Source organism: Macaca mulatta, chromosome 7 (genome assembly GCF_049350105.2).
Source record: "Macaca mulatta isolate MMU2019108-1 chromosome 7, T2T-MMU8v2.0, whole genome shotgun sequence".
NCBI lineage: Eukaryota > Metazoa > Chordata > Mammalia > Primates > Cercopithecidae > Macaca > Macaca mulatta.
Genome location: NC_133412.1, coordinates 172,974,464 through 172,998,266, shown reverse-complemented (window position 1 = coordinate 172,998,266; position 23,803 = coordinate 172,974,464). Strand labels below are relative to the sequence as shown.

General features: G+C 54.3%; 1 protein-coding gene across 2 annotated transcripts in view; it reads right to left on the bottom strand.

Annotated features, from left to right (window-relative positions):
• Positions 1-22,613, bottom strand: part of HHIPL1 (HHIP like 1) — a 36,960-nt gene extending 14,347 nt beyond the window's left edge. For both annotated transcript variants that reach the window (XM_028851809.2, XM_028851807.2), the window contains exons 1-6: positions 22,162-22,613; positions 14,845-15,491; positions 10,237-10,380; positions 7,652-7,980; positions 7,021-7,147; positions 4,268-4,413 (exon numbers count right to left, since the gene is read on the bottom strand). In XM_028851809.2, coding sequence (XP_028707642.2) covers positions 4,268-4,413; positions 7,021-7,147; positions 7,652-7,980; positions 10,237-10,380; positions 14,845-15,491; positions 22,162-22,416 — 1,648 coding nt within the window. In that variant the 5' untranslated portion in view covers positions 22,417-22,613. The remainder of the gene's footprint in view (positions 1-4,267; positions 4,414-7,020; positions 7,148-7,651; positions 7,981-10,236; positions 10,381-14,844; positions 15,492-22,161) is intronic.
• Between the last annotated feature and the right edge of the window lie 1,190 nt (positions 22,614-23,803).

Sequence of the window (23,803 nt, the reverse complement as noted above, 5' to 3'; positions counted from 1 at the left end):
GCATTATTCCTACATCACAGCTGAGGAGAAAAAAAAAAAAAAAAAGAGGCTCAGAGAAGTCAAGTGACTTGTCCTAAGTCACACAGCTAGTGAATGGTTAAGCCAGGACCAGAACTCAGGAAAGTCTGCTGCTCCAGCCCCACACCAATATCGGATGCGTGGTGGCTGGGAGCCCAGACACAAGCCACACATGACTCATCCTGAGGGTTCAGCCATGCTAATACCTCTGTCCTTGTAAAAGGATAGCAGAGAGCTCAGCTGGGCTGGGAGTAGGGAGGGAGGTTTCCCCGCAGAGAGGCTGAGACAGACAGCTTGGTAACAGGTTGGAGAAAAGCATATCCCTGGGGACAGGTGCAGTCAGGGAGGGCTGCATGGGGGTGGGGTCTGAGAAGCAAGGCACAGGAAACTCGGGAAATGCAAAGGGAAGGCACTTGAGGGTTAACTTGTGACACCTGGGTAGACCCAGCTGTGATGGGGCTGGGGGATGAGGCAAGCAGTACACTGAGTGGTCAAAGGCCCCGACCCCCAAACCCAGGGGCACCAGCCCCACTGGGGAGGTCAGGAGAGGGGCTGTAGGCCCACATGGTGATGATGCAGCCTTTAGCAGTGGGAGTCCCCGGGTGAGACGTCCCTGTTGGGAAGTCCATGGCCACAGCCCTAAATTGTTCAGACAGCCTTGGGCCGTCCACTTACCTCTGGGCCTCTTTCTGGAGTGAGCCACCAGGAGCAGCCCTGGTCTCCTCTGTTCCAACCCCCTGAGGAACTCCCTGGTTCATCTCGCCAACCAACCTTAAGGCCCCCCTCTGGGAGGTGTCCAGGGGCCAGGTGGGGCATGGTGCCCCTCCTCCATAACCAGGCATTCATAGTCAGCCACAGTTTCCCCATTGGTAAAATGACAAGGCTGGACCACGCAGACTGCAAGGCCCTTTCCAGCCATGATCTGCTGGGAGCTGTAGCCCCCAACCCTCTGCACACACAGGGAGCCCCCGCGGGTGCTGCCAAGCCCGCCCAGGGCTGCTGTTGAGACTCAGAAAACAATGCTTCAAAATGAAGGCCTCAGAACTGCCTCCAAAGCAAAAGTTTTTCTCTGACCTTCTCCTGTCCTCCTGTCTCTCAGTCCTATTCTCCCCTGAGGTGCCATAGAAACTAGAGTCTCTCTTTCCCACGGCAGATAATAGAAACCAGCACACATTTCCCCCAAAGCCAGTCATAGAACCTAAAAATATTATTGTAACTCTCCCCCAACCTTTCTGTATAAAACTGGCCATAAAGAAATTATCTGAGACCAGGCATGGTGGCTCACGCCTGTAATCCCAGCACTTTGGAAGGCCAAGGCGTGCAGATCACTTGAGGTCAGCAGTTCAACAACAGCCTGGCCAACATGGCCCGAAACCCCATCTCTACTAAAAATATAAAAATTAGCCAGGCATGGTGGTGCACACCTGTAGTCCTAGCTACTCAGGAGGCTGAGGTATGAGAATCGCTTGAACCTGGGAGGCAGAGGCTGCAGTGAACCAAGATCACACCACTGCACTCCAGCCTAGGCGATAGATCGAGACCCTGTCTCAAAAACAAACAAACAAACAAACAAACAAACCCCCCACAACAACAACAACAGCAACAACAAAGAAATTATCTGGGTCAGATATGGTGGCTCATGCCTGTAATCCCAGCACTTTGAGGCCGAGGCAGGGGATCACTTGAGCCCAGGAGTTCCACATCTGCCTAGGCAACACAGCAAGACCCCATCTCTACAGACTATTTAAAAAATAGCCAGGCATAGTTACATGAGCCTGTAGTGCCAGCTACTTGGGAGGCTGAGGCAGAAGGATTGCCCAGGAGTCTGAGGCTGCAGTGAGCCATGATGGCGCCACCGCATTCCTGCCTGGATGACAGAGCAAGACTCTGCCTCTAAAATAAAGGAGGAGGAGATGATCTGACCTGTTTGACCCATTTGCAGGTCATCAGACTCCCACTCCAGAGACAGCCCGTAGCCAGAAGGAAGGAATGCAAGCGCAGAGAGGCCAAGAATCCAGACACACAGGCTGTGCTGGCTCTCCCACTCAATCAGCATGAGCTCAGGCCCTTTTTGTCCGATCACATTTCTACACAGCTGCCCATACTTTGTTGCACCTGAGCATAAAAATGGACAATTTCTCGGCTGGGTGTGGTGGCTCACACCAGTAATCCCAGCACTTTGGGGTCACCTGAGGTCAGAAATTCGAGACCAGGCTAGCCAACATGGTGAAACTCCGTCTCTACTAAAAAAATACAAAAATTAGCCAGGTGTGGTGGCGCGCGCCAGTAATCCCAGCTACTCGGGAGGCTGAGGTATGAGAATCGCTTGAACCTGGGAGGTGGAGGCTGCAGGTTGCAGTGAGCCGAGATTGCACCACTTCACTCCAGCCTGGACAACAAGAGCGAAGCTCTGTCTTGGGGGTGGGGCGGGGGGGGGGGAAGTTCCATGAACTTTCAGAGGGCAAAGGCGACGTTTTCCCTTGGTGGGACACTGAGCCACCTTCCTGGTCTCTGGGGTGTGAACTGTCCCTGGGGCACACTGGGCCAGCAGAGGTACTCATTTTGTAATCTGCAAGTGTTGGAATAATTAGAGAAGCAGCAGCAGGAGCCGGGAGCAGGGGAAAGTTGGTTTGCGTTGGACCCCAGGGCTCCGGGCTCCATGCCGTCCAGAGGCTGCTGCCAGAACTGTCCCTGGGCCGCCAGTCTCACCGGTGCCTCCTTCTGGTTTTCCACACTCGGGTGTCAGTCAGAGGGCTGAGGAATGGCCTTTTGGAAACTGTACCTTCCTTCCAGGCCCTGCCTCAGTGGGGGAGGGGCACCCCTGCTTCTAAAACACATTAACCCCCTACTGACCAAAAGAAAGGGCTTTCAAGGGCCCAAAGGGCTTAGGAATGGCTGTGGGGGCTGGGGGCTGCCTTTTTGGAAATTCAGATTCTGACAGTTCAACAAAGGTTTCCCAGACTCAGCCCTCGGGGCTCTGGGCACTGAGCCGGGCAGGGGACACCCCTCCAAAGGCCCCTGGGCGGGCGTTGCCTAGCAACCCCAATAAGCATCCATTAGGGCTCACTGGGGGCCCCTGGGCTTTTGTCCAGGAACAATCCTCGGGCTAAGCACAAAGGCAGGAGGCTAGAGCAGGATCCAGTCTCCACTGGCCCCTCTTCCTCTCCCCTCCCACTCTGTCCCTCGTGTTGAAAACACAAGTGCCTAGATTCAGGATCCACTAACCGACAAGAAGGCTGTGTCCACCCGCTTTGAAATAATTATGCGGCTTCATTTAATGGCCCAAATCCATTTGCCATCAGGAACTCCAGGCCAGGGCAGGTCTCTGGGGTTCTCTGGAGGTCTCTGGAGGCCTCTGAGGCTCTCTTCCACCATCTGCCTGCATTTCCACCATTCCAGATCCTTCCTGGCCGGCTAACCGGCATGGATGCTTACCCGCGTTATTAGTCTAGAACTCACGGCAACCTTACCCAGGGTGAGGTGGGGTAAGAGGAAGAAAGGGGCCACTACTTTCATTTTCCATAGGAACAAAGGGGAGCTCAGAGAGGTGAAGACGCCCGAGGAGGTGTCAGAGGCATATGAACCAGAGCAACTCCATCTTAAATAAGAGCTGGGTAAAATAAGGCTGAAACCTACTGGGCTGCATTCCCAGACAGTGAAGGCGTTCTGTCACAGGATGAGACAGGAGGTCGGCGCAAAACACAGACCTTGCTGATAAAACAGTCTGCAGTAAAGAAGCCGGCTAAAACCCACCATGACCAAGACGGCCACGAGATGGTCGTCCTCACTGCTACACACCCATGGGCACCGTGACAGTTTACAAATGCCATGGCAACATCAGGAAGTGACCCTATATGGTCTAAAAAGGGGAGGCATGAATCATCCACCCCTTGTTTAGCATATCATCAAGAAATAACCATAAAAGTTGGCAACCAGCAGCCCTTGGGGCTGCTCTGTCTATGGAGTAGCCATTCTTCTATTCCTTTACTTTCACTTTACTCTATGGACTTACCCCCAATTCCTTCTTATGTGAGATCCAAGAACCCTCTCTTGGGCTCCAGATCGGGACCCCTCTTCTATAACAGAGGCACCTGCAAAGTCTGGAGCCCAGGGAACATCTTCCTCCCAGGTGGGAACTAGTTCAGGCCTGTGTGGTCCTTCCCCTACATCAGAGACCAGAAGGACCACAGGATGGAGGACCAGTCCCAGGCATGAGCGACCAGCAAGGAGAGGTCTCAGGAGTGCTCACCGGCCTCATCCTCCCCGAAGGAGATGATGTACGGGTAGTAGTTGTTGATGAGGCCTGGGAACTCACAGGTCTGGCCATGGCCCATGCAGATCTCACTGTAGTGCCACTGGCCTGTCCCTGGGTTCTCGTGGAGGGACATCAGACGCCTGCAATGGAAGATGAACTGTGAGGCCATGCCTGGCATGGCACCCAGGGGAACCTACCCACCCATCCATCCATCCATCCCACCCTCCCACCCTCCCTCCCTCTCTCCCTCCTTCCCTCCATCCTTCCACCATCCATCTACTCATCCATTCACCCACTGATCCATGCAAGGACCATACAAAATTCACAGAGCCCAGTGCAGAATGAGCATGCAGGGCCACTTGTTCAAAACATATTAAGAATTCAAGATGGTGACCTCAGAGCATGAGATCAAGCGTGAACCTTTCTGAGCATGGGGCCCTGTGTGACTGCACATGTGGTACGTCCATGAAGCTGTCATTGCGTGCAATCTTCACCAAGCACCTACCAGAAACCCACAGGAATGAACAGGACCAGCCTGGTTACTGCCCCCTGAATGCAGTCCAGCCCACTGGATCCTGCAGAGGGAACAGCGCTTTCAAGAGTTCACCGGTTTCAGAACCTGCCAAGCGCTGGAGCTTCAACGTCTTTGGAATATGCTAACCTTGCTCCTTACTCCCATCGCTGATTGTCAATCACCTATTGATACTTCCAGGTCCTGCTTAGAGATGTCCCCTCCTCTGTGAAGCCCTCCCTGAAGGCCCCCATGCTGAGCTCCCCACACTGTGCACAGGCGATCTGAGGTTGCAGTGCAGTGGACTGAAAGGGTCTGTCTCCCTGGCTCGGGTACTAGGGGTCCTCTTCATCTCTGTCATCCTGGTTCTTGCCTAACCCAGCAGAGGGGCTGGGGAAATACTGGCAAAATTAGTTCAATTTCTGTGGTCAGGAGACTTAGGCCCTCCTGGGAAGGATAGAAGGGAGAAAGGACAATCAGGGGTAAAAACAGAGGCTTCATCTACACCCATTTTCCAGATGAGAAAGCTGGGTCCCAGGTGAAGGGGTGGATCTGGGAGAGGAATCCAACTTCCAGGGGCCCAGGTCAGGTATCTCTCTCAGCTCCACGCTGCAGACTGGACAAAAAGTTAGAATTCTCCCACCAGCTTCAGCCATCTTCATGTCTTTATGCCCTCTCCTTAGGAACCCTATTCAGTTGCTGTCAGAGGAGGTTGCATGGAAATAATTAAGAAATACCAGGCTGGGCACCGTGCCCTGAGTCTGTAATCCCAGCACTTTGGGAGGCCGAGGCAGGAGGATCGCTTGAGTCCAGGAGTTCAAGATTAGCTTGGGCAATAGAGGAAAACCTCATCTCTACAAAAAATGCAAAAATTAGCCAGGTGTGGTGGCACATGCCTATAATCCCAGCTACTCAGGAGGCTGAGGTGTGAGGATTGCTTGAGCCTGGGAAGTGGAGGCTGCAGTGGCTGAGACTGTGCCACTTCATTCCAGCCTGGGCGACAAAATGAGACCCTGTCTCAAAAAAAAAAAAAAAAAAATTCACTAAATATTAAACATCTTTCTTTCTTTCTTTTCTTTCTTTCTTTCTTTCTTTCTTTTCTTTCTTTCTTTCTCCTTCCTTCCTTCCTTCCTTCCTTTCTTTCTTTCTTTCTTTCTTTCTTTCTTTCTTTCTTTCTTTCTTTCTCTTTCTTTCTTTCTTTCTTTCTTTCTTTCTTTCTTTCTTTCTTTCTTTCTTTCTTTCTTTCTTTCTTTCTTTCTTTCTTCACTAGATTCTAAGTGCTATTTATGTATTAACTGATTCAGTCCTTAAAACAACCTAGGGGGCAAGCACTATGATCATCTCCATTTTGCAGATGAGGTAGCTGAAGATAAGGAAAGGTGAAGTAACTGGCTTAAGGTCACCCAGCCAGTAAGTGAGCCAGGGTTCAGACCAGGCTGTCTCAGCCTGCCGTTGGGCCTCTTTAGTCCTCAGCTTTCTTCTCTGTACAATGGGACAACAAGGTGGTCATGAGGCTCCACAAGCACCCTTGGGGACAGAGCCTGACTCACAGGAAGGTGTGATGTAGGTTTCCCTCCCCCATCAAACCTATTTGGGATGTGGTTCATCCTCCTCCCACACCAGGGTCTCAGTGGGTGGCACTGCCGCCCTAGAGCACGGGGACAAGGCAGCAAGGCTCCAAGGCCACAAAAGCCCCACCTCCTCCTCTCCCCATTAGGAGGCCGGTGCGCAGCCATCGTCCTCTCGGGTCTTAGTTTCTCAACCTTTGCGAGATCCCTGCAGTCCTGGCTGGGGTGGGATGGGGTAGGGCTCCAGGCCCCCATCAGCTGTTGCAGTGACAAGCTGTGGCTTCCCCAGGAGCAGGGTGGCCCTGAGTGTCCAGGAAATTATTCATATTCTGCCCTCCTGCCCATTAGAACTGCTGTCAGGCCCAGAGCCCATGGTTCTCAGGAGGGAGAGGAGGACCACCGGACCCGCACTTAAGCAAGCCTTCAGTCTTTCATGCCATGAGTTGTGTGTCTATCACAGAGTTACTGAGGCCTGCAACAAAGGCTCACGATACATCTCAGGAGCAAAGGGGGTGGATGTGGGTGTCCGGCCCACACCTGGGGGCCCCGTCAGAGCAGGGAGGCACATGTGCAGGAACAGGCACACACATACACTCCTCTTTACCAAGGAGCCAGTCCCAAGGAGCCAGTGGCAGCAGCCAGGGGCTTGAGGGCACTAGGTCACTTACCCGGTCATGAAATCCCCAAAAATGTAGAGGCCGTTCAGATTGGGGTACTCGCAGCCCCGGTACACGTAGCCCCCTGTGACCGACTTGCCAATCGTGTGAGGGTAAGCGAAAATCGGCAGCACATCATCTGCGGGGTGGGAGGGCGAAAAGCTGCGGTGAGCCCGCGGGGGCCAGGTTCATCTGTCAGGAGAATTCCGGAGGGATTCCGCGGGGGCGGGGCGACCACGGAGGGAGGGGCGTGCCCACAGCAGGACTGGCGTGGTGGAAAGCGTGTCTGCAGGGGTGCCAGATGGGGATGGGGCGAGGAGAAACTCAAGAGCGCTGCTGGGAGGCCTCCAAGGCACAGGGAGGCTCCTGGTGGAGGCGAGGGCAGTCACCGAGGGAGGCTTTGGCTCACAGCCCGTGGAGTTGGGGTGGGGGCAAATCCAGGGTCAGGGGGTGCCTGGGGTGCGGGTGGTCCCCGAGTGAGGCCCTGCCGCACAGCCCATAGAGTGGGGCCGGGGACAGATCCAGGGTCAGGGATCTCCGGGGCGCGGTCTCCGAGGGAGCCCATGCGGCACAGCACGTGGGGTGGGGTGGGGTGAGGTGGGGGCGGATCCGGGGCCAGGGTCCCTGGGGCGCGGGCACTCACTGAGGGAGGAGTTGGCGCACAGGCTGCGGTCGTAGCACTCGAACCCCTCGCGCGCGCGCCAGCCGTAGTTGCCGCCGCGCTCCACCAGGTCCACCTCCTCGAACTTGTTCTGGCCCACATCGCCGCAGAAGAGGCGCCCGCGGCCCGCGCCCGACGCGGGGTCGCCGCGGTCGAAGGAGCAGCGCCACATGTTGCGCACGCCCAGGGCATAGACCTCGGGCTGCGCGGCGGGGTCGCCCACGAACGGGTTGTCGGGCGGGATGCCATAGGGCAGGCCGCGCTCCTTACGGTCCACGTCGATGCGCAGCACCTTGCCCAGCAGCGCCGACCTGCGGGCGGAGCGGGAGAGGGCGCAGCTCGGGGTCGCCCTGCGCCAGGGCGCACGGGCTCCGCGGGGCAGGTGCCGGGGCGCCGGCTGACCGCTGAGCCAGGTACAGGGTGAGCCTAGGCTGTGGGATCAGAGACCCTGGGATGCAGTTCCTCCTTAGCTACTTACAGCCGGCTAACCTCATTCATTCACTCAACATGCATCTTCCACCTTTCTGCGCGCCAGGTCTGTCCCATGCGTTGGACACAACACATCATCTATTTCGTCTTGTCCTCACAGCAGTGGTTTAGGTAGGCGGCTCCTAGTATGATCCCCACTTTACAGATGTGGCAGCGGAGCTCAGAAAGGTCAAATAACGTTGCTCAGTTGCCGCACCACTGGGATCCAGCCCAGACGGCCTGAGCCCAGAAACTCAAGCTCTTTACCACACACTCTGTGGAATGTGGGTGTCCTCCACTGTAATAGTAGAGTGGTCCCGCTCAGTCCACTCAGTCCTCCTGGACTGCGGTATAGGGTGAAAATTCCACTAGAAAAATGACTTGTATTTACAGTTTTCTTCTGGTACCTGGCACTGTGACTGGCACATAGTAGATGACCATTAAGTGTTTGCAGAGTCAGTGAATGAAAGATTGCAATCAAAGCCAAGTGCACCAGAGTGCGGGTTGCCAGGGGAGGGGGAGAGAGCAGAGGGGTGCAGCCCTAAGCTCCAAGCAGCTTAGGGGGATAGCTCATGACAAAAGTGGCGCGTGATGGGAAAAATCTGTAATGTGCTTAAAGACAGTGCAGAGAACATACCATTTTCATCTACGGTTTTTGATGCACCAACTTAATACATCAGTTTCCTTTGCTGTTAGCACTTTGGTGTCCTCCCTCTGGTTTGCTTTTCAAAGCGGGGTTTGTGAAGCTGTATTCCATCATCCTCACATAGCATTAGCCCCACACCTTTCCCTTATCAGTAGGGACAGCAAACAAGTGTCCTCTTTCATGGTGGTGAAATGCTCCCACCCAATATATGCCTTGTGATCAAGCCCCTGTTGCTGGCCTTCCACTTTCCCCCGTAAATTCCTCTCATACACTCCAGCCTGCTGAACACCATCCAGATCACACCCGGGAGCCCACGCACCACACACCAGAATTCGATATCTAAGTGGGCACAACTCGTAGCAGCAAAATAATGTTTTTAAGTTCTGTCCAATTATCCACTAATCCTTAATTTCTATTTTCTCAACTTCATCTCTAAACACATCCCAAACGTGAGAAAGCTCAGATGATGCTTACACTGTCACATAGGAAAGGACAACTCACAAATTGTGAGCACTTTAATTACTGTAATCAACATCATACTTGTACTTGCTATTTTTACTTCCTGGGCGGAGGAAGGTTTTATCATTTTGGCTAAGGGAATGGGGGAGGCTGACTTGAGACTCCTGGACATCCTGGTTACACTCACAAGACTGTGTGTGTGTATGTTGTGAATGTATGTATGTAGATGTGTGTATGTGTGTGTATGTATGTATGTGTGTATATGTGTGTGCGCGTGTGGATGTATTTGTGTATATGTGTGTGTATTGTGTGTATGTAGTATGTGCATATGTGCATGTATGTGTGTGCATGCGTGTGTGTATATGTGTGTGTTGTGTATATGTAGTGTGTGCATGTGTGTGTATGTATGTGTGTATATGTGTGTGTATGCATATTTGTGTATGTGTGTGTGTGAGTAAGTAATGGAATGAGATCTTGAGCTCATTTGCTCAAGCCAGGAAATGGGTAAAAGAGCAAGACTACATGTTAACATCTGGGTCTTCCTGAAGAACCCTGGGACAGGAGCTCCACGTGCTGGTGCCACCCTGCGCCAGCCAGCTCACACTTTCCATTCGGCCTGGGGAGCATCCCTTCCCTTCTTCCAGCAGGGCCCCAGCAGGGCCAGGCTGACCTTAGAGAAAATCCCATGTGCCCTGAGGCTCGCTAATGTCACCTCTCAGGCGCCTGTGCCCAGAGGGTCCTGTGCCTGGCCCTGGGCAGCCACAATTGCCTTTACTCCTTGTGACAACCTGCCCGCAGAGTGGGCTTTTATCCCCTCTGTTGACGGCAAGTGACTTGCCTAGGCTGCCTAGCTAGATGCAGGCTGAGCTGGGACCCAGAACCTTTTCTCCTGCCCCACACTGCCTGGCTGAGGAAGGAACTCGCCCTCTGGAAGAGTATGAGAAGCCCAGGGTTATGTAGACCAACCCACTAGCCAACCAAAAGCTGAACATACTTGTTTTGGGCATTTCCGAATGTCCCAAAGGGGTCTCCGGCCATCCCGCCATCTCCGGTGAAGATGTAGAGGTACCCGTCATCCCCGAACAGCAGCTGACCCCCGTTGTGGTTTGAAGCTGGTTCTTTGACCTCCAGGAGTATCCTAAAGGAAGATAAGGGCCCCTAAAACTCAGCCTTCCACGCATGAGCCAAAAACACAAAACAAGATCACGGTCTCTCTTCACAATGGAAAAGACTCTTTCTTTCTTTCTTTCTTTCTTTCTTTCTTTCTTTCTTTCTTTCTTTCTTTCTTTCTTTCTTTCTTTCTTTCTTTCTTTCTCTCTCTCTCTCTCTCTCTCTCTCTCTCTCTCTCTCTCTCTCTCTCTCTCTTTCTTTCTTTCTTTCTTTCTTTTTTTTTTTTTTTTTACAGAGTCTTGCTCTGTTGCCCAGGCTGGAGCACAGCTCGGCTCACTGCAACCTCCACCTCCCAGGTTCAAGCGATTCTCCAGGCTCAGCCTCCTGAGTAGCTGGGATCACAGGGGCCCGCCATCACGCCTGGCTAATTTTTGTGTTTTTAGTAGAGATGGGGCTTCACCATGTAGGCCAGGTTGGTCTCAACCTCCTGACCTCAAGTGATCTGCCCACTTCGGCCTCCCAAAGTGCTGGGATTACAGGCGTGAGCCACCATGCCCAGCCTGGAAAAGACTTTTCATATCCTTTATATTAAGTGATTTTCCACGAGGAGCTAGTAGGCAGAACGAGCAAAATTAATGCACTCTATAGTGCCAAGGAGGACCTAAAGGCTCAGAGAGGTTGAGCAACCTGTCTAAGGTCACACAGCCCATAAGTAGCAGAGCTGGGATTAGAACTCAAGTCTTCTAGTTCCGGTCTAGTGTTTTTTTTGGTTGTTGTTGTTTGTTTGTTTGTTTGTTTCTGCTCTCCACTGCTAGCACCTGCCCTGTTATGATTATGGGAAATTGTTGACCTAGTCACTGACACAGCTGGTTTCTTCCTCATCATAGCTTCCCCCACACTAGTTTACTTATTACTTATGTTGAGCACATCTTATGTACTCCCTCATTTGCAGCTTCTAACAGTGGGCAGGATGGTGTGCAGTGCACTCAGCACCACACTCACTGTACTCAGGAACCTCCCTTACTGCCATTACAGGAAACCTACTACCACACTTCCCAGCCAGCTGGCTTCCAGTTCGTGTTGGTGGGTGGAAGGGAGAGGCCAAGTTTCTTTGGCTTCTAACCCTGCCTCCAGAAGTGGTGGCTGTAGAGACAGCAGCGTTGGCTGGTGAACGTGGACCCCTGGGTTTCCACCCAGCCATCTTGGTACTAAGAGCAGCAAACTCCACAGCACAAAGGACTTTTTCCCTTCGTTCCTCCAACCCAAGAATGGTAGCAGCTTCTTACAGTTACCAGTCGTTAAGTAACTTAACCTTCCTCCTCTCCTTCTCCAGCCCTCCCAATGCCTTAGTCATCCTTGTGTTCAGTTTCCCCTGACTGAAATACTCAGGGTGGTTTAGGTTTTCCAGGATTGGTCACTACTTTCTCAATCCCTTCTTTTTCTTTCTTTCTTTTTTGAGACTCTATCACCCAGGCTGGAGTGCAGTGATGTGGTCATAGCTCACTGCAGCCTCGAACTCCTGGGATCAAAAGATCTTCCTGCCCCAGCCTCCTGAGTAGCTGAGACTACAGGTGCATGCCACCATGCCCGGCTAATTTTTTAATTTTTTGTAGAGATGAGGGCTCTCACTGTGTTGCTCAGGCTGATCTTGAACTCCTGTCCTCAAGCGATCCTCCCTGCTTGGTCTCCCAAAGTACTGGGATTAGAGGTTTGAGTCACTGCACCCAGCCTATTAATCCCTTATCAATACAAATAAGAAAAAATTAGATACAGAAAGGTCAAGTAATTTGAACCCAGGACTTTGATTTTTCAGAGCCGAGACTGGAGGCCTTTTCTTTTGAGGCCTGTGCATATGATCTGGTGAGCAATACAGAGCTCCAAAGCCCAGGTTCTCCACGGAGAGAACAGCTCAGGCTTTCAGTCATCCACCCGGTATTGGGATCCCAGGTCTGGGAAGAGACTGACAGTGGACAGCGGACTCAGGCTAGGATAACCACTCATTCCTGGCTGCCCTAAGCCTGCTGTGCCTACCTCTCTCCCCACGAGTGAGTCAAGTTCTAGGCTTGACTTTGTGAGGTCACCAGAGGACCTTTGCTGAGCCCCACTCTGAAATATGTTCATCTATATATTTTGTGTTCCACCTCAAGTCTTTATCAGGAATCCATTTTTAAAAGTCTCACCACTGAAGACACATCCATTCTGTCCCTCCATCTTCTCTCTGTCAGGTCCTTGTGATAAACTTGGTCTCTCTTGGAGAACTGGCTATACAGGCTCCTGTAAGATCCTGAGAATTATGTTTCCTCCTTTTGCTCTGGCTGCCAGGAAGCTCATAGTCAAAACTAATGCTGTGAATCATAAAGATTCACATTAGCCTTCATAGCTAACATATTTGATTTCTTCTCCTTTTTATACATTCAGTGTCAAGATTTTACAGTTTTATCAAACACACAATGTGCTGTTCTTTTTTTTTTTTTTTTTTTTTTTTTTTTTTTTTTTTTGAGACGGAGTCTCACGCTGTTGCCCAGGCTGGAGTGCAGTGGCGCGATCTCGGCTCACTGCAAGCTCCGCCTCCTGGGTTCACGCCATTCTCCTGCCTCAGCCTCCTGAGTAGCTGGGACTACAGGCGCCCGCCACCGCGCCCGGCTAATTTTTTGTATTTTTAGTAGAGACGGGGTTTCACTGTGGTCTCGATCTCCTGACCTTGTGATCCGCCCGCCTCGGCCTCCCAAAGTGCTGGGATTACAGGCTTGAGCCACCGCGCCCGGCCTATGTGCTGTTCTTTGCTAATTTGCCCTCAGACCCAGTCCTGGCCCTCCCCCTACCTCCTCTCTCTCTACTGCAGGGGGTCAGCTCCTGTGAACGACATTTCCCAGGCTTCGTAGCTAGCTGGCCTCCAGCGAGGTCAGCCAGTGGATAGCATTGGCAGGAGCCTAGAGAGGGAGGAGCACTTCTCTGCTTTAAGCAGCTTCTTGGCAGCCGCTGCTCCTCCCTGGCTCCACCTCCTCCTGCCCAGGCCAATTATGGTTCCAGCTTCCACCGGGTATCCCCAGCTCCAGGGTCCCAATAACCCCATCTTCTCACTTTGTCTTCCCCGTCCAAGGGGTGGAAGCAACTTCCTCCAATTGCTGACCTCAGAGTCGCTGCCTTCCCCAGGTTGCCCCCCCGCTTTTTTTTTGAGACAGAGTCTTGCTCTGTCATCCAGGCTGCAGTGCAGTGGCAGGATCTTGGTTCACTGCAACCTCTGCCTCCCAGGTTCAAGCAATTCTCCTGCCTCAGCCTCCCAGGTAGCTGGGATTACAGATAGACACTACCAAACCCAGCTAGTTTTTGTGTTTTCAGTAGAGACGGGGTTTCGCCATGTTGGCCAGGCTGGTCTTGAACTCTTGACCTCAAGTGATCTGCCTACCACAGCCTCTCAAAGTGCTGAAATTACAGGTGTGAGCCACCGCGTCTGAGCCCTTTCATCATTTCTAAAACCCAAGTAACTGACTCCCAGGATCAAATTCTACCTACTGAGTTACCTGATACAGGGTTTATTTCCTACTGAACTCAGACTGATATGTGTGCCCCACGTGCGAGGTCAGGTCAGACCCATTTTGAAAACAGTTGGGGCATAAATCCTCCACAGGGCACAGGCTCTGCAGGCGTTGTTGAGGGGAGCAGAAGCCCGGAGGAGGAACAGAGAATTTAGGGGCAGGAAGGAGAGCAAGTTCTCTGGGGCAGCGGATTCGGGTGGGAAAAAGGAGCCAGTAGGGCTCAAGAATGGAACCTTCGGCCAAGGTGGGCAGATTGCCTGAGCTCAGGAGTTCAAGACCAGCCTGGGCAACACAGTGAAACTCCGTCTCCACTGAAATAGAAAAAATTAGCCAGGCATGGTGGCACATGCCTGTAGTCCCAGTTACTGGGGAGGTTGAGGCAGGAGAATTGCTTGAACCCGGGAGGTGAAGGTTGCAGTGAGCAGAGATTGCACCACTGCACTCCAGCCTGGGCAACAGAGCGAGCCTCTGTCTCAAAAAAAAAAAAAAAAAAAAAAAGAATGGCACCTTCAGGCCAGAGCGAGGCAGGCTGAGGCAGACGGCAGAGGGTGGGCTTTGGAGACAACAGATCAGGCTCCCAGCTCTGACGCTCCCTCCCCGTGTGACCCAACACTTCACCTCTCTAAGCCTCCACTTTCTCATCTGTAAAATCGGAAAAATAATACTAGCCTCAGTGGGTTTTAGGAGAATCAAATGAAATGAAGTGCCTGAAACAAAAGAGCTGGTGGAGAAATGTCCGGCCTCGCAGGCCAGATGGAGGGGTTTGGATATGGTCCCCGTGTGAGGTCTGTTCTGCAAAACTGTCCTTCCCCAGGCCCCAAAGCATGAAATTCAGCACCCCTACCAGGTGTGTTAAATATTCACAGTATTTGAGAACAGGATACCAACTGGTGCAGTCACACCAGTGCATATGGGTACCTGCCCCCACCCAGGCCCGGGTTCCCCAAGGAAGCCACCTCTCAGAGCTGTGGTCCACGGCGTTCTCATCATCCTCAGAGACCCTGAACTCGCTGATGCGGATCCACTCACTGGTGCGGATACCCACTGAGTAGTAGACGTAGAGCCTGCGGTTGTGCCGGAAGCGGGGGTGAAAGGCAATGCCCAGGAAGCCACGCTCGTCACCCTGCCAGGGCGAGGTGAGCACCGCCCAGCTGATGTTCAGGAAAGGCTTCTCCAGCCTTGAGCGGTCGGGCAGGTAGGCCCACACCAGCCCCACCTGCTCGGCCACGAAGAAGCGGTGGGTGCCATCCCTGGCATGGACCATGGCCACGGGGTTGCGCAGCCCGTTGGCCACCTCCTCCAGGCACAGCTGCAGGCAGCCCTTGGCATCGGCCACCACATGGCCCAGGTTTGAGTTGAGGTTCTTGTTGACCAGCAGGTAAGGAAAGCAGTAGTCCGTGTCATCCAGGGACAGGTAGCGGCAGAACCTGGCACGGTTGCCCTCCAGCGCCCGGAGCTCCTGGTCGGTTGATAGGTGACGGAACAGCCCCCGGCACTTATGCCACATGTCCAGGCAGTAGTCCTGGCAGAGCCCGGGCACCGTGCGCAGGGGTGTGAACGGGTCCTCAGCGTCATAGAGGTGGGCTGCATACGGAGAGCATTCCTGCAGAGACAGCGATGGCTCAGAGATGCTTCGTGGAGGTGCTTACCAGCTGTGTAACCTTGGGCGGGTCCCCCATCTCGCAGAGCTTCAGTCTGCTGATCCATAAAATGGAGACAATGCCATCTGTCTGTTACCATGATAAGCCTCAGTGACAGTAGCAAACCTTAGGTCTTAATGTTTGTGTTGTTTTGTTAGAACACAGAACAACACTATTCCTACTCCTATTAATAGCAGCAGCAACAGCAGCAGCTACTCTGGAGCACCCGCCGTATGCCAGGAAGAGTCTGAGGCACTGCCACCCATCCTCTCTGTGTTAACAGTGCACCTCCGCCCCTACACCAGCACAGCCCACTGCTGCACTTAACTTGGGTTCCTGCCCAAGGCTCACCCCCGATCCTCCCTGACCACCCTGTCCACACCCTCTAGTACCTTCTGGCCTCTATCTGTTGAAAACCAGTAAAATACCAAGTGCTCTCTGACTTGGCTCTGCCCATGGACAGCTCCACCATCAGCTCCTGCCTCTCTCCACCTCTCCAGCCTCCTGTCTACTTTCCATCTCCTGATATTCTGATATGGCTTGGATCTGTGTCCCCGCCCAAATCTCATGTAGAATTGTAACCCCCAGTGTTGGAGGAGGAGCCTGGTGGGAGGTGACTGGATCACAGGGGCGGAGTTCTCACGCATGGTTTAGTTTAGCACCATCCCCCCTTGGTACGATAGAGTGAGCGAGTTCTTACGATATTTGGTTTTTTAAAATGTGCCCCCGCCCCACCACCATCTCTCTCTTGCTCCTGCTGTCGTCATGGGACATGCCCGCTTGCCCTTTGCTTTCTATCATGATTGTAAGTTTCCTGAGAACTCCCCAAAACAGAGGCCACTATACTTCCTATACATCCTGCAGAACTGTGAGCCAATTAAAACTCTTTTCTTTATAAATTACCCAGTTTTGTTTTGTTTTGTTTGTTCATTTGTTTTTTTAAGACAGGGTCTCTCTCTCTCTCTCTGTCACCAAGGCTGGAATACAGTGGCACCATCTCAGCTCACTGCAACCTCTGCCTCCTGGGCTCAAGAGATGCTCCTGCCTCAGCCTCCTGAGTAGCTGGGACTACAGGCGAGAGCCACCACACCTAGTTAATTTTTTTATTTTTTGTAGGGATGAGGTTTTGCCATGTTGCCCAGGCTGCTCTCGAACTCCTGAGCTCAAGCCATCTTCCCACTTCAGCCTCCCATAGTGCTGAGATTACAGGTGTGAGCAACTGCACCCACCCACGTATTTCTTTATAGCAATGAGATAAGAGACTAATACATACTCCCTGCCATTTCATGCCTCTGAGCCTCAGCACAGGCTGTCCCCTTTGCAGGTATGCCCTTCCCCTACTCTTCTCTGGCAGGCAGAATTCTCTTTATTCTTAAATCATGACCATGACCATGGGAGAAAGAGTGCTAACCAATCACAGCAGTTCCTGGGGTTTGGGGCAGATTGTGGGCCAGGCACCAGGTCAGTGAGCCCGTGCATCTGCATTTCCTCCTCAAGGCAACCACAGGAGGGAGGCCTGTTCTTCTTACCACTGCACAGAGGTGGAAGCAGACAGCAGAAGGGAGCCACTAGCCCAAGGTATCATGTCACATGCTGATGGGCTGGGGTTGGAGCCATGTCTGCTCAGCTCGACCTGCCAGCTCCCTGCTACCCATCCCCAAACGCCAGTTAAGTGTCCCCACACCACTGCACCCTCTCTGCACCCTATCCCTACCCAAAGCAGAGGCCACAGCTCCAGGCTGTCTGCAGGCCTTCCTGTTAGAGCCGCCGGCTTGTGGCGTGGTCATTCTTTCTATCTGTGGCTGACACCCTCCCCCACCTGTGAGTCCGCCAGGCCAAGGCCGGGTTTGAGTCAGCTCTGGGCCCCCCAGAGGCTTCGGGGGATGCTCCTTCTGCAGTGGGGAGGTGCTGACAGTCACGTACTCCCTCCCCTCACGGGAGGACCAGGCTGGCTTCCAGCAGGAGGCCTCTGGGATGTCTGGGGGAGGACTGGGCATGGGGGATGGCAGGCTGCCTCCCAGTGTGTTCTCAAGTCCCAGGCCAGGGCCCACTCACTCCTGTGACATGATTGTGGCTTTTGTTCATGCCACAGCCTGTCCTTCTGGCCCCTCTACTGCTGTGAGGCCAGGTCTCACCTGACAGGCCAAAGGCCACGTGGCAGAATGTCTTGAGGTCCTGGTCAGTTACTGTCCCAGGTACAGACCAGGGTGCCATGTCTTACATGCTCCCCTCTGCCAATGAGCCGGCCAGATGGCCAGGCCTCGGGCCGCCGTGTCTGCTGTCCCTCCCCTGGTTCCCCGGGAACCACCTGTGGGTCAGCCGGCAGCTGCACACGGACCAGGGAAGGGCTGTGTGCACACGTGCCTTCTTTCATCTTTGCAAGGTAGGGTCATTGTCACTATTTTATTTTATTTTATTTGTTTATTTATTTTTTGAGACAGGGCCTCTCTCTGTCTCCTGGGCTGGAGTGCAGTGGCACAATCCTAGTTCACTGTAGCCCTGACCTCCTTCGCTCAAACGATCACCCCCACCTTGGCCTCCAGAGTCGCTGGAACCACAGACGGGCTCCACCACACCCGGCTAACTTTCATTTTTATTTTTTGCAGAGACAGGGTCTCCCTATGTTTCCCAGGCTTGTCTTGAACTCCTGGACTCAAGCAATCCTCCTGCCTCATCCCGCCAAAATTCTGGGATTACAGGCATGAGCCACTGCACATGGCTTGACTCCTATTTTACAGATGAGGAACTGAGGCTTAAAGAAGGCCACGTGCCAAGAAGTAGCCAAACCTGGGCTCACACCCAAGCCTCATGATGCCTGGACTGGTGTTCTTTCCAGATTAGTCAGCAACATTTCATTCACCAAGAATTTACTGAGCAGATATTGTGGCAGGCACATCTTGGTTCCAGAGACATAGTAAGGGGCAGAATAGACATCTGGAAGGCAACAAGAGCCCTCCATTCACCAAAGCTCAGTCCAGAACTACAGAGGGAGCAAAAGTTCCCCCAGGGAGCCAGGCCGAAGACCTCGGCATCCAAGCCTCCTAATCACACAGCAGACACTTCCTCGTGGCCTATGTACTCTTACTTACACACAATGTAATATGGTGCCCAGACCAGGGTAGTCCAGAACCAGGAAGCGACAAGAGTGATTGCTACTGGCAAGAGGATGATCCGCAGCTTGGCCTCAGTGTGTTTAGGGGCAGGTGGCAGGAAGCCCACAGCAAACCAGCCCAGTATCGCAGGCTACAGCTGCCTGGGCCATTCAGTGCAGGGCAGAGAGCCCCCATCTTGCCCAGAGTTTGCCATCCCATGTCACTGACACTCGTGACTTATGGCTCTGGGTCCTGAAGGTTTCTTATGTCCACCATTCATTTTTTGAAAGACCAAGCCTTTGCGCACAGTGTCCTGTCCATCAGATATTCGCTCCTCACCTACTTCCTCCTCTGCAAACTGCTATTCATGACTCAAGGCCGACTCAAAGGTCTCCTCTTGTCCTCCATGCTCCTAGGGCCCTGAATGGCCCATCCCTGGCCCTTACGGATGCTCCCAATGCACTCTGTCCATATCTCAGGCATGACACTCTCTCCATGGAATCTTGTAGCTTACAGGGTGAGTTCTCTACAGCAGTCACTGCTCCACCGCCAGGGGCGCTCCAGTCAGTCGGCTTGGCTAGGATTTCATTATCTCTTTGCTTGTCTGTCCACTCTACGGACTGTGGGACACAGTGGGGCTTCAAGGAGGGAGGCAGTGTGGCGAAGCGGTTAGGAGAAGGGTTTTGGAGCCAGAGCATACGTTCCCCATGGGGAATGCTCCTTAACCTCTCTGTGCCTATGTCCTCATCTATAGAACGGGAAAGGAGTTCCAACCTCTTAGAATTGTTGGGAGGAATAAATGGAGAAGACGCCTGTGTTTGTTCAGTAAATATGAGCTATCAGCATGCAACCAACATTCAGGAAGCCTTCTCTGAGGTATGTGGCCTTGTTCCTACACTCCTTGAGGAATCTCTGGCACCTTCCTGTGTGTGTCAGTCTCCTGAAGTGACGAAGGGGACTTTTGAGACTGGGCCTGTGACTTGCCAACTGCTTTTGGGCCCAGCATCCAGCACAGGGCTGACTCCTAACAGGCTCATGCTGAATACACGAGCCTGTAGGGCACATTTCACAGAGATCTCCATCAGAAACCATGCTTTGATGATTTCAGCGGCTTAGAGCGGCAACCCCAGTCACAGGGGTGGTTACTGATGTGGAAGCTCACACCAGATGCACTGGGGGTGCCACACGCCATGGCTGTCCTCTCTCCTCCAGAGGACACAGGCACTTACTGGACAAGCAAAGCCCCAGGAAAGAGCCTCCCATCTCCCCAAAGCAGGTGTGAAGGCCTGAGTGCCTCCACACTGACAGACATCTATAAATAAGGCACCTCCATCACCTCCCCGTGTGGAAATTAGGAGGTGCCAAATGCAGACTCCTCCTTGGCTAGCAGAGAGCACGGTCCTCCCACCAGGGTGCTCCAGGAGGCCCCGTCAGTGAAACTGTAACCCAGCCTCAGCCGCTGTCTCTGAGCTCACTCCAGACATGAGGTCACTCTCAGAGACGCCTGGGCTGAAGTGTTAGCAGTCACTTCACTGCTGGTTGCTTAAGGCCAGGCTGTCCTGGGAAGGTTCCCAAGACAAGAGAGGTGCCCTGCCAGGGAACAGCATCAGGACCGACCCTTCCCTTCCTCCATCCACCTGCCCCCCTCACTGCCCTGCTGAGTCAGGCACATAGCGAGTGCCTCATAGACAAATGTGGCATGGATGCAGGAACTCTGCTATGTGACGGGGGTGGGGAGACCAAAGGACCTGGTCCTGAGGAGCCCCCAGGCTGCTGAGGGAGGCACATGCTTGGCCAGACCATTCCCGTGCCCTTGAGGTGCACAGCATGGGAATCCAGCAGAGCCCACCTAAAGGTGGCCAGCCCACCCTTTGTTGCATTCTGGAGCTCCCAAGGGCCCCCTCCTCATCCTCCCAGAGCCTACTGCTTCCCACCTAGATATGTGTTCACATTAGTGAGTGTGGTCCATGTCCCCACCTCAACCACCGCTGAGCTGTGTGACCACTGGGCAAGTCCCTGCCTCCCTCTGAGTCTTCCTTGAATCGGGCTCCGAGCCTCACCTGGACCCTTCCCAGGGCTGGGCAGCCAGTGAGGGCCAAGGAAACCCTTGAGAAATCCAACTGCAAACATTTACCGAGCCCCTAGTATGTGGCATTTAATCTGCATGGCAACCCAGGGGGGTGGTTAAGGTTTTATTTTTTATATTATATTATATTATATTATTATATTATACTATATTTTTGAGATGGAGTCTTGCTGTGTTGCCCAGGCTGGGGTGCAATGGCTCGATCATGGCTCACTGCAACCTCTGCCTCCCAGAGTCAAGTGATTCTCCCGCCGCAGCCTCCCGAATAGCTGGGATTACAGGCGTTCCCCAACATGCCCAGTTAATTTATATATTTTTGTAGAGATGGAGTTTCTCCATGTTGGCCAGGCTGGTCTCGAACTCCTGACCTCAAGTGATCTGCCCACCTCGGCCTCCCAAAGGGCTGGGATTACAGGCGTCAGCCACCGCACCCAGCTTCATTTTAAAGACACTGTGAGGTGCAGCAGTGACCTGCCCAGGTCACGAAGCTGGGGAAGTGACAGAGCCAGGATCAAACTCCAACTCCAAGTCAGCCCTCTTGTCCTTCCCCACACCAACTGCCCCTGCTGGCCGAAGGCTGGGACACAGCCCTGCCCACTGGGGCCTCTCCACCCCAGGCCTCTCACTGGCCAGATGCTGGGGCAGGAATGCCTTGTCCTGCCCCATTTCTGTATTCAGCCAGGCAGCATTTGCCCACCTGGGTGTGGTCAGGCACTGGGGCCTCACACTCCCACAAGAGGAAAACAAACAGCGGTGGCACCGCCAGGTGTGCACAGAAGCGGGGGCTCCACCCTCAGAGGGAAGATGGGGGGCCCAGGAACTTCAACACATAGCTGTTGCTCATTCCTGAGTGAGCTTCTGCCAGGCCAGGGCGCCATCCCCAGGAGAGGACACAGCACCCAGAGAGGTGATGGCGGAAGTGGCAAGGGCATCAGGATGGGGGTGGGACTCTCGTGGGGGGCTGTGGCCCCAACCGCCGCAACAACCCCTGGCCACACGTTGACCACGCCCACGGCAGGGCCCCTGCTTTCACTGCCCCGGGGACAACACAGACACAGAGGAGCACTGACCAGGACAGATGCCTCTCCACCTTGATACCCCGACAAGGGTGCAGCTGCTCAGGGTAGGACGCTGGGGGCTCGACTCAAGGGGACCGGGGCAGAGGAGCCCCCAGCCTCTGAGGAAATGATGACATCATCTGTCCGTCCCTCCTGCTTCAGGAGGGGAAACTGAGGCCCCGAGAAGGCCCAAGTCACAAAACGAATGAATGGCAAAGCCAAGAGTCGCCCTGGGATGCGCGGTCTCCCCGCCCCGTGCCAAATGACTCCCTTTTGCGGCCTAGAGTTCCCGAGTCCGCCGCCCACTCTTGGCCTTCGCCCCCGCGGGGTTCCGATCTCTGCTCCAGGACCCGGCCGCCCGCGCCCCGCCCCTCCCAGTGGCCGCGCGCCCGCTCACCTGGCACAGCAGGTCCCTCGCGTAGCCGGCGCACGCGGCCCACTCGGCGGTGTCCACGCGGCTCGCCAGGTCCCAGAAGCGGCGGGTCAGTTCGGCGTCGCGCCCTTCATCGCAGCAGCCGAAGTCCGAATACTGCGCGCAGAGGCGCAGCAGCTGCGGCGGCCGGAAGGGCGGCCTGAAGTCCAGGCACTGCGGATGCGCTGCGACCCCGAGCACCCAAAGCGCCAGCAGCGCCCCGGCCCCGGCCCGAGCCATCGCTTCGCCCCGCGGGGGAAGAGGCGGAGGGACGGCAGCCCGACTTCCCTCCCGGGGCGCTCACAGCGGCGGGGAAGGGGCGGGCGCTCCCCTCCCCTACACGCAGGGCCTCGAGTTTGGGGACCTCCCCTTCTAGGAGGCCACCTCTGGTCGGGGACATGCGGCTGGACTGAAGGAAGAGGGACGCGGCGCAGAATGCGGTACGACCTCTTTTAACCGCTTTCCCAATTCAGTGGGAGTGGCCGGGTTTGTAGAAAGTCCCGGTGTGTTTTCCCGGTTCCGCCTGGGGCCCTGCTTCCTCCCCACAGGGCGCTATTTAGCCAGGGAGGCGCAGGGCCAGAGGGCTGGACTCCTGGGCTCCGGTTCCACCACCCACTGGGCTAGGGGAAGGGATGCCCGCAGCCGGTCCCCGAAAGCTCTCACGTAAGTTTAAAAATGGGGGCGCGAGGGAAAGGACAGGGGGTGTTGCCCCAGGACTCTCAGGGAGAAGCGAAACCTGGCCTAGGGGTGGGGAGGGGGGACGGAGCAGCTACCGCAGTCCACTCTTTGCCCTTACTGTGTGCTTCTTCCCAGTCTCTGCTCCTGGGGCAACGGATTCTCCTGCAGCCCAGGACCCACTGGGGCTTCCCACTTCCACTCTCGCATAGGGAGCACTGATGAGTCTACCCCCTGGGGTGGGCATCTAGCCCTTTGTTCTGCTGCCCCTGCTGAAGATTCAGACCCAACCCTGCCCCACCCCCCAACACACACATACAGACGCGCACACACAGCCTCACCTACCCCAGAATCTCACAGCACCAAAACCACCCAGGCATTTTCTCAAGTGGACCTCAGCATTCGCTCCTCCCTAGAGTGTCCTTCCCCATCTTCTCTGTCCAGTGAGCTCCTACTCCATCTTCATGGCCCCAACGCACACATCCGTCCTCTGCAGGTCTCTTTGGACTGTCCTGGGGGACCGTGTTTCTGCCTTTGGGCTCGTGCTCCTGGCAGAGCTGGGGGTGGATTAGATGCAGCAGGGCTGGAGCGCTCAGAGGTCTGTGGCTCTGGCCTGAACAGGTACAATGTAAGAGTCAGTGTCTCTGCTCGAGACCAAACATCTCTGAGTATTTGAAACACAGGATATGTAATGCAGGGACTTGAAGTCAAAGAGGCTAAGAAGCCATACAGGGCTCAGCGAAGTAACCTTGAGATCAGCAACAGTAGGAACAGTCCCCAGGTCCTTGATGCAGGGAGAGCAAATGTTACCGGAGCCAAGGAGCTATGGTCACCTTGTAAAAGCTGGACCCTCACAAGGCCTGTCTGGCCAGAGCTGGAGATAGCCACCGTCAGAGATTCTGCGCAGAGAGAGCGGGAGAAATACCCCGGCTTCGCCCTGCCACCTCCCCTC